Genomic DNA, 10,430 nt, shown 5'->3' on the forward strand with positions numbered 1-10,430 from the left:
CTCCTCTGTTTTTTGTTGCTTGTTGGGGATCGCGGCAAGCGCCTCTTTAGACTAATCCTGTCAGGGATTCCATAATCGAGCTCGTCGCCGGTCTTGGAGGGGTGTAGGGGCCTTAGAGGGGCGGAGGAAGGAGGCGTAGGGGTTCTGGACCGCGAAGTCTGCGGTATCGCATGCTTCCGCTCCACTGCCAGAAGGAACTGGGCTAACTGTTTAGAAAAGCACAGCTTCTGGAGAGGGATATCTGTTATAGCATACTTTATTCGCAATGGGCGAAGGGCGGGGCAACTCAAGAGATGCAGCGCTGTTTCTTCGCAGCCGGTGCGTTGGCTAGTATGCGCGCGCATATGCTGATACCCGTGTTGAGACATGCGGTGTTGCGTGAGGCCTGATTTGCTCATGCATTGTCTGTTGCATGTGGGGCAAATCAGGGTCGCAAGGTCTCTTATGTTCTCGCCCTTGCTTCGGGAGGATTTGGTTGCCCCTTTGGCAGGCATGCCTTCACCATGGTGAAAATTTCTGCAGCGAATGGTGAGTGAAGGCATGTTGGCGTAGAACTTCTTACACACACCGCACTGAAACTTGCCGTGGTCCTCACGTTCCGGTGGCGACGAGTCTCGCTGACGTTTTTTATTTCTGGGAAACGTTACCTTTATTGTAATCGGCAATGTCGGAGTTCCAGGCGGGCGTTTTTGCTTTTTGTGGCACGGGAGAGCTCCCATGTTACCGAAACCCCTTAGGCAAAATTCACAGCGCAGCGATGCTGGCTGTGGGATTAACTGCGTGCCGGGTGCGTCTTTACTGGGGTCCTCAGGATGGCGTGCTCTAATGTGGGCTTTGAGGCCTGTTTTAGGGCGCGCTATCATGTCACATTTCTCAAATGGAAATGCCGATCCCTCTGGTATTGGTTCATCTGCTCTTGGGTGATTTCTTTCAGCGGGAGGGCATTCTGCGTTGTGCATGCACCTGAGGTGGCGAGTTAATCCGTTTTTCTGGGGGAAGGTTCGGTGACATAAATTGCATACAAAGGGATGTTTTTTCTCTGCATGCTCTGATTGGCGAGGTAACGTATTTACCGGAGATGTTGGTCTGGGCGGCGGTGGCTCAGGCGGTATGCCCGGCGGAGGTGGCGCATGGGGAAACTTGAGCTTCCAAAGCGCATAGGCTTTCTTAAATCCATGCCTGTTTACCATGTGAAGCGCTGCGGTGTTCCTGCATGAGTATTGTGCTCCGCACTCTGTGCATGCTGCTGGCTCGGATGCTTTACTCATGGGGTGGTGTCTCTGCGTTGCTTGCGGCTTCGGTGGGGCTGAGTCGTTTGCCTCTTGGGGATTGCGCCGTCGACAACCAGGGGGATATGGGGTTGGATTTTTCTCAGCAACCACCCATATCGATGCGAGACTCCTGTGCGGAATCTTGCAAGCGCTGTTTCATCTTCTCGTGTTAGTTCTGGGTTGTCTTTGGTGGGGTTCCAGTTTCCTGTGATTTGCCATCTATGAGAAGGAAGGGGTGTTTCCTCCCCCTTGAGTATGCGTTTGGCGTAGGCAATGGCATCGGGAATCCAGGTACCATCCCTCTGGGCATGCTCCGCAGCTTTTTTGGCCTCAGCGTCGCATTTTTCGTTCTTCTCTACTCCGCAATGGCCGGAAATAAATTGCAGTCGAATGCGGGCTTTGCGACGTTGCACTTGGAGGATCAGGTTCCATAGTTTACGGAGCATAGGATCCGTAACGGTTAGGGGAGCAGTCTGGAGCGCTTTCGGTAGAGACAGCGAATCTGAGAATACGGAAACTCTGCAGCGTGTTGGGTTTTCTGCCGGTAATATCGTGAGTAGTTTCCGCAATCCTTCATATAGTGCTATGGTTTCAGCCGCGTAGCTGCAGGCTAGGGGGCCAGCTCCCCTTTGCGTGGTGCTAAGCAGTTCACCATCCTTGTAAATCATCGCCGCTGCCCCAGATTTGACACCCAGGGATACCGAGCCATCAGTCCAAATTTCATAATGTGTACGGGGTGGTGGTGTTTCTCCCATGCGGCGGAAATGTCGGGCTATCCAACGCTCAGATGCTTCCTTTTTGTGTTCTCCAGAGCCGTCAGTGGAGACGTTATCCAGTGACGTGAAGAAGCGAGCGCGCTTACCGAAACGCAGTGTCGGTGTTAATAGCGGCAACTCGCGTGGCTCTATACGGAGCGTTGGGTATGTCTTCATTAGGCGTACATAGAAGTTTCGGACTGGGTGGTTCAAGTGGTAAACCTGATCAGCGCTATCTTTCAGGGATCCGCCTCTTGTCTGGCATAGTAAGAAGTATTTGAGGCTCCGTATCGCGGCTGTCGTTTCTAGTGGTAGAAGACGGGCTTCTCGTAGTGCGTCGTTGCAGCGACATCCAAATGGGATTCCTGCTATGGTTCGACAAGCTTTGTTTTGGCCTGCTGCTAATTGTTGGCGGCGTGTGGGTGAAGCATCCCAGTACCAGACCTCAAATCCATATGGCTTCTGGGCTTGAACTAGGGCTAGATAAAAAGCGCGCAAAACATCCCGTTTTGGGCCCCATGCGGTGGACGAGATTGCAGCGAGCTGCAACAAACGAAAATTCATGCGTTGCCTCGTCTGTACTGCATGGAAGGACACTCCGCGATGGTGTTGGAATGTAATTCCGAGAAGTTTTGGAGCTTTCTCTAGACCGACAGGGGTGCCGCGTAGTTCAAGGGAAAGGGGGTTTGGGTCCAATGATCCAAAGAGGGTGTATTTCGTTTTGTCTGCGTTTACTTCCATGAAGTGGCTCTTGGACCATTCATCAACCACATTTATTCCGCTTTGTAGCACACTGTGGATGGCGTCTCTGTTCCCATCTCGTGCTGCTAGCGTGAGATCATCAGCAAAAAAGCCGTGGTACAGAAGAGGAGCATGAGATAATCGTTTGCTTAGAGTGTTCATTACTATAATGAACATAAGCGGGCCTAGAACCGTTCCTTGTGGTACGCCGCGGTGGAATAGCATTAGTGGTGAGGATTTTCCTTGGACTCGTACTTTAGCCTGACGTCCTTTTAAAAATGAGGCTGACCATCGGATGATGTGGGGTGGGAGCTCCATCTCTCGCATCGCACTAACAATTCGGTCGTGATCTACAGTATCGAAGGCCTTGGCGTAATCGACGAATGCGGCACCTGTGCGCGAGTCGTATGAAGGTCTCGTGAGGGCTGCGCGCAGGTGTAGTAATTGGCCCAGTGTGGAGTGGCCAGGCCTGAACCCGGATTGTTGTGGGGTCAGCTTGGGTTCAATAACATCCCGAATACGGGCTGCTACAATCCTTTCCATTAGTTTGGAAATACGGCTAGTTAATGTGACTGGTCTAAACGGGTCTAGGTCTGTTGCCTTCTTCCCTGGTTTGGGGAGGGGCGCAATAAAACCTACTTTCCAAGCAGCTGGGGCAATACCAGTGCGGAGACCCTCATTGAAAAGTGAAAGGGTTTCTGCTTTCGCTCTGGGTCCCAAATGTTGGAGAGCCTCACTGTAAATCCCATCCGGACCAGCCGCCGTTCCTTTCGGGAGAAGGCGCTGGGCCCGTTCCAGTTCCGCTTCTGTAATGGGTGCAAATTCCTCGTCGACAACTGGGATGGGTGGCGGAGGGTGGGGGTGTGGGTGCCGTCTGGCTCGTGCGGAGTAAAGACGGATGAAGTGCTTGGCCTTCTGATTTTCCGTGAGCACCGTGTTGTTAATCTTTATCGCCGGGGTGCTCAGTGGGCGTGGGGCGTAAATCCCCTTTACAATGTTCCAACGGCAGCCGTCTGCTACGGCCATCTTGCCGCAGAGGGCTTTCCATCTTTTATGGGAGGCTTGTCTCAGCATCTCTCTGCGGCGTACTGCCAACCTGTCTCTATAGACAGAGGCCTTACATTGGTGGATCTCCGACTCAATCTCACCGAGTTCTGGAGTCCAAAAGGGGGCGGTGTCTCGTCCTCCGCGGGGGACCGCTGCAGCCGTTGCGATGCGGATCGCGGAGGCGAGTAAACGTTCTCGTTTGTGAACGCTCATCTTCTGTGTTGGCAGTTTTCGGCATTGAGCATTTGACATTTGTCTAAAACGAGACCATTTCGCCTTCTTCCATGCATAGAGTGGGGCACGGGGGCGAGGGAACCGCAGTGGTTCATCATCATCTCCTACTACTACGTCGAAGAGGGTGATATAATGGTCACTATCTGGAGAGAAATTGGCTGTCCAAGACTCTATGCGACACTCTCGGGATAGTGTCACGTCCGGCGCGGACGGACCGTGACGTGTAGTGTGGCGGGTGCTTTCTCCAGTGTTCTTTATGACGCAATCGTTATCTAGGCACCATTGCGCTAGAACATCGCCACGTGTATCAGGTGGGATCGCGCGATCCCAGGCCAACGCATGCGCGTTAGCATCTGCACCAATGGGGTGGGGTCCGCTGGTCGTCAAGAGTGCGTCCAGTTGCGATGCTGTAAATGATCTCCCTGGAGGGAAGTATGCTGACGTCACTGAGAGCGCCAGCCCTTCTGTCAAGTGGATCGTTGCGTGAGTATACCCAATGCTCGCCAAAACAGACGATCCTACTTCCACCGGCAGGTCTTCACGAACCAGAATCGAAACGCCGCCACCTTTAGAGGGGCGGGACACTCCATGATGTTGATAACCAGCGATTGTGAAACTCGACACTTCCGCACAAGACATTTTCGTCTCGCTTAGAAGGCCGAATGACACGTTTTCCTCAACCAGGGTTTTGTGGAGAGCAAGCCTCTTGGCCTGGGTAAGCCCAGCTGGGTTCCACCGCATACCTCGCAGAGAAGGGCCGGGATTTTCCTCCACATCACTGCTCAGCAGTAACTTGGTACAGGTGATACTGCTGACAGCACGTCGACACGTGCCCCAGGACCTTCTTGGATTCAGTTCTGCCCCAGCAAGACACGGCTGGTCCCGGTGCTGTGCGACGCCGTAGTTTAAGCGCCAGCGAGTTTTCCAGAAGAAAAACATCGCTGGCTCTTGGCTTCGTCCGACAATACGGAGTACTGGACCTTGGCACCACGTTGAGGTGGCCGGCATCACCAAGGATTCTTTTTTTCTGGAGACGACGAATTCAACAAGGCGCGAGGACCTACAGAGAAACCTTGGGTTGAAAATAAAAGAATTACCAATTCAAAAAGAAATAAAATAATAAAAAGGAGATTTACCAACCCATTTTTCCCACCAGGGTGTCCATAAAGCAAGTTATGTGGAGGTATCCGGTGGAGGAAATACCAACCAAGACACCTCCAAATGGAAAAACGAGGAAAAACAGTTCTCCAGGGCATTCAACTCTGAAACAAAAGGTCACGGGATTTGGGTTCACGTCATGAGGAAGACATGCTCATTTTTGAAGGCGCAGTGGTACAATCTGTTTGAATCATATCCCAAACATCTTCTAGCAACATATCGGAAACATTTTCCTCATTCCGGCAACACGAGGTCAAGCCCATGAAGAAGCATGAGGTGCACCCCTGCCGTTGGTAAACGCAACTCGTGGCGAGGGGCTTTTCTTGTCGAACACACCCATTTGGGCAGAATGCCGTATAGTCAGCTATGCGTTTTATAAACGGCAACTCTCAACTGGCAATTTCGGGTGCTAAGGTTTCGGGGAACGGTGGAACCCCCAGAATGCAAGGATGACCCCCTTTTTCTTTCAGGCACCGCCAAAGGCAAAGAGAAGGCAATCGGCCCCGCTACCAAATAAAGCCAGACGGTGTTGATGCTGAAACGTTTAGATAAAATATTTGAATATGTCGTGTAACTTTGAAAACCAAAAGTAAAGGCCAAAAAAAGAAAAAAAAAACGACCATCGAAGAGGGAAACAATGACTTCTGAAACCGCAGATGATATGGAATCCCTATACCAAATAAATACTTTGACAAAATTCCAAAACCTCAAATATCAATCGGATGGCTTTCGCATCAAAAATTTGCCGCATAGATATAACACCGGGAAACGAGGTAGCAATAATTCCCGCTTCAATTCGCAATCCGTGCGCCGAGCCGTTGGCATCGGAAGGGCCAATCGCGTTGCAAAACGCATGTCGGCATGCCAAACCTGGTAACAAAGAGTATCAATAATTGGAAGATTTGGCGCGCCTGCAGAGAAGAACGATGTGAAACTTCAATAAAGGCCTATACCTGTATTCACTTTTAGCTTTCAAATGGCAAAAATTAGAGCCGCTCAATATGGTCAGGAACATGGGCCACGCTACCAGGAACGAGGGCGAACCCCACGCAAAATATTTCTAGAAGACCTAAAAAAAAAAAAAACATCAACAGATCCCACCCAACGGGCACTTCCAGTGTTAAAATGGAAATCGGATTTTATAAGCAGAATGGCCCCACTCCTACAATATGGAGTGCTGTCAACATAGAATTGGGGAACCAACAGCGGGCGGAGCGAAATTGCACAGCTTCAAGGGTGAATTTTCTCGTTCCACAGCGCTAGAACCCTGAGTCCGTGATTGTGCATTGGGTAACCCTCCAAAAAAAAAGAAAAAAAAATCATTCAATAACGATCAACAGAGGGCTGCAAGATACGTCGCCATCAGAGGGTGAGACGCGACGCGTGTAAGAATAACCATAAAATGGCATGAGAGAAAACGGCAAGTTGACCATTTTTAACCGCAAAGGTCGTTGAAAATACGCTACGCTTGCGTGGAATAGTTGTATTCTCAAAAAAGAGAAGCGCTGTGAGACGCGCGGAAACGACAGGAGTCGGACACGAACCAGATCCCGGTTATTCGGGAAAACTGGGGAATCACAGGGATCCAAAGGCACTTTCACCCCGCAGAGCCCGGCAAGTTACCAGGGCCACAACCACAAGCAACACGGAAAAGTTGAAGGAAGGACTAGTATTGCTTTGGGTTTATCCGGGCTGCTCGCTTTTCCAAGGCAAACGGCGCACTCCTAAAGGAGCATGGGGGTTGAACAACCGCGCGGGGTTTTAGAAGAAGGCCGTTTGCCCCTTCAACGGGCGGAGGGTGGGGAAACCTCATTCGCCGACCGCCCCCGCCAAAAAAGAGGCAAAAACGGTTTTACGCGGCGTGATTGTGGTGCGGTGCCCGTTCCCTTCGCGACAAAGGGAAAAAGAGTTCCAGTTGAGAATGGGCGAAAAAGGTTCTTCGCTTATTGGTCATAGGGGGTGGCGTTTGCGCGAGGCCTCCGCCCCCTTTTCACCTAAAGGGTTCCCTTTTCCAGGTCGAACTCAAAGAAGAAATACTGAATACTTTCTCTTGCCGAACATAATCGCGAGAACTTTTGGAATTCACCCAGCTTCCTATGGGGTATAAATGTAGTCTGCAAATCCACTCACACCACCACAAAACGCAAACACATGACTGCTTCTTTGCGCTTACTCTCTCTCTGAAAAGGCGAAAGGGGAAAAGAAGAGGTTATAATCCCCACCAAGAAAAAGATCCGCAGCTAAAACCAACAAAGACAAAATGCAAACAACCAATGCACATCATACGATGTCAAATAGTGGAGGGTTCCATCTTTATCGATCAATTTTATCTTCCCCACCAAAACATTTCACCCAGCCTACAAAGAGGCAGAGAAGTGAAGGCCATTCCCCAAAGTCAATGTAGTACATATATAAAGAGAAATAATTGTAAAAAACGATTTCCAATTACCATGGCGACCAAAAACGTAGCGCCAGGCTTTTTGCAAGAGAAAAAAAAAGATGTTTTTCCCCATTCATTTTCCAAAAAAAAAAAAAAGAAAAAAAAAGATGTTTTTCCCCATTCATTTTCCAAAAAAAAAAAGAAAAAAAGAACAAAAAAAAGATGAACTTGAAAACCTTATAACTTTCAAACGCTTTTTCCCAATAAAAAGAAAGAACCAGCAGCACCATGCATAAATATGCATCTAATGTGCGCATTCTCGAGCAAAATCATTTAGCAAGAAAATTTACCCTTTTATAATTCAATATAATGGAAGTTCCCACAGGGCGTGCCACCATCAAAATAGGAGTGAGGTGACTCACCTTGAGGATGCTTCACAGAGGCACAGCCAAAGCAACAGCCATGATCAGAAACACAACATGGAGAACATAGGCTGCAGCAGGAGTTCCATCCGTACCCAAACGAAGATTTATTTCCCCTGGTGCTTGCGGAGAGGGAGGAGCTTCCTTGCTTAAACTTATGGCAGTCGTCGCCGAATCGGCAGTGTTTGTCCCACCAATTGGGTGAGAACCGGAGGGCAAAGATGATGACGACGAGGAAGAGGAAGAAGAAGCATCAGTGTTTTCATTTGCAGATCTTGCGGCGTTGGTATTGTCTCTCTTCTGGCGCCCCTTGTTGCCACTTTCAGTGGAAGCACTTTTTTCCACAGACTGCGACGGCACAGTACCAGAATGAATGTCGGTATTCCTACGGTCAGTACCAGTCGTTCTAGTTGTGGGTTGCGTGGATCCTTTTCCTTGTACTGGATCTGGTTTTGGTGGATATGCTTTTGGGGCTGGTGGTGTTGGCGCCGCTTGCGGTAAAGATGGGATTGGTTCTGGTTTCTCCCCTGGAGGGATAACCAAAGGGAGGCGACTGCTGCCGTCAGGGGCGACGGTGCACACTTCACTGTACTTGGGGCACTTGAGTGTAATGGGGGTATCCGAATCGCCGCGGTCCACCTCCAGCGACTTGTTTTCAGGGCACTCCTGCCATTCCGAGATACCGGCGTACATCACCTTCACTTTACCCTTATCACACGAAACCCGTGCACACACACCAGTGTAAGAGATATCTTCTTCCCCATTTATTTTGTACACGTCTGTATCCAAACAGAGTGAATCATCGGCAAGGACCGATCCTGAAAGTGTTAACGACCTGTTTTCATTGCACATCCTAGTTGCAGAATGAGATAAAGTACTTTTCTCGTATCTGATATACAAAGCGCTGATCTCTTCTCGATCGTGGTCAGGGTAAAAGGCATTAGGGTCACAGTACCCAACTCCAGTGCGATCACTTGTGCATGAGAACGGAGCCCCTGGTACGCAAAACATGCCAGGATATTTTTTAACAAATTCACCATTGTAATTATTATCAAGCAAATAACAATCGGACTTGTTGCCCCAAGTCATCGGCTCCTCCATGCCCCAATTAGCTGAATAATACTCAAGATCATCAAACACAGACATTGTCAGGGCAGTGTAGTACATGGCGCCGCCACGGTTATATCTAGAGCTCATGAGATCATCCTTCGCGACACGGTAGTTCCAGTGTGATGAAGCCTGTGTTTTCCATCTCTCATACTCCAATTCCATACCATCAGCTGCACTGCAGCCATAGTGTTTCTGTACCATTTCTTTTGTTTTAGCTGAGTTCACCAGCACGCGCTTTTTTTTTCCATCCTCAAAATTACTCTCAATCACCATATTTTTCTCCAGAAACACATTGTAATCAAATCCAAGTACATGTGCAATATCATGAGCCATAAGGCGAACTTCTTCCCGTAAAGACTTCCTTTCCCTTAGAAAAATGTTGAATCCTCCAGCGATCGGTCGGCCATCTTTATTTCTGGCACAGACAGCATGGAACAGAGTCACAGGCCTAGCTGCCACATAGAGCACCATGTCAGCATCATTAACACCCTTAGAATGGTGCTCAGGAGGAACAGTAAAGTTCTTGCAAGCATTGTTTTCATCAAACTTAGGAACAACCAACGGCTCACTCACGCGATCAACGAGCACACGATCGGCGTGCAGTTTAATGGCAGCAGGAATAGAGGTCTTGATAAATGTGGATATCACCTCCTCCGTATAAATTTTAAAAATGAAACCATCGCAGTTAACATCTTTACCACTGAAGTCTTTAATCACCTCTTCCTTCTCGCTGCAGTACTTGCCCTTGGTCAAGTCCTCTGTTGAGGCATGAATGCGGATGAACCTTCGGTCCGTTGTGGAAACGGTGTACGCTTGCGATGCTCCTTGTCCTTTGCGGGGCAACTCCCGCACAACTCCAGTCGACTGCTCGGCGAGGATTCCACGCGTGCCGTACAGCTGTGCGAACAGAAGTAGCAACAGCAGGAGAAACACTGAGACGTGCATCTGTCGGGCCATTGTCTCACAGACGTGTATAATAGATATATAAGTGTGCTTGCTTTGAAGCTCTTAAACAGCAAATCTGCAGAGAATAAAGAAGAAAGGCACACAGACGAGAAAAAGGACATAAAAAAGAGAGAGAGATAGAGAGGATATCAGTACATGGTATATACAGTGCCACCACAGGTGGATGAATACTCAGATGTGCAGCCACTGCGTCTCTGCTCCACACTGCCAGAGCAGACGCGAGACCCAATCATGTGCAGCAATCACCCTTCTGTAATGTTAACTACAGCCCCTTCAGCAGCAACCACACAGTCACGCACACACACACACACACCTATCGCGGGCACCCGCTACACCACGCACGGCT

The 10,430-nt window shown here is 49.5% G+C and overlaps 2 protein-coding genes across 2 annotated transcripts; both read right to left on the reverse strand.

Annotated features, from left to right (window-relative positions):
• Positions 1-5,343: 5,343 nt before the first annotated feature.
• Positions 5,344-5,957, reverse strand: LSM04_001220 (uncharacterized protein; the record flags this gene model as incomplete). Its single annotated transcript, XM_067331827.1, has 2 exons — positions 5,344-5,594; positions 5,894-5,957. The coding sequence occupies 2 exons, from the start codon at positions 5,955-5,957 to the stop codon at positions 5,344-5,346; spliced, it is 315 nt and encodes a 104-aa protein (XP_067190152.1).
• A 2,063-nt stretch (positions 5,958-8,020) lies between these two features.
• LSM04_002801 (Peptidase M8) lies at positions 8,021-10,075 on the reverse strand (the record flags this gene model as incomplete). Its single annotated transcript, XM_067331828.1, has 1 exon — positions 8,021-10,075. The coding sequence occupies one exon, from the start codon at positions 10,073-10,075 to the stop codon at positions 8,021-8,023; it is 2,055 nt and encodes a 684-aa protein (XP_067190175.1).
• Between the last annotated feature and the right edge of the window lie 355 nt (positions 10,076-10,430).

The sequence above is a fragment of the Trypanosoma melophagium genome, assembly GCF_022059095.1.
Source record: "Trypanosoma melophagium isolate St. Kilda chromosome Unknown ctg29segment0, whole genome shotgun sequence".
NCBI classification, from domain to species: Eukaryota; Euglenozoa; class Kinetoplastea; order Trypanosomatida; family Trypanosomatidae; genus Trypanosoma; species Trypanosoma melophagium.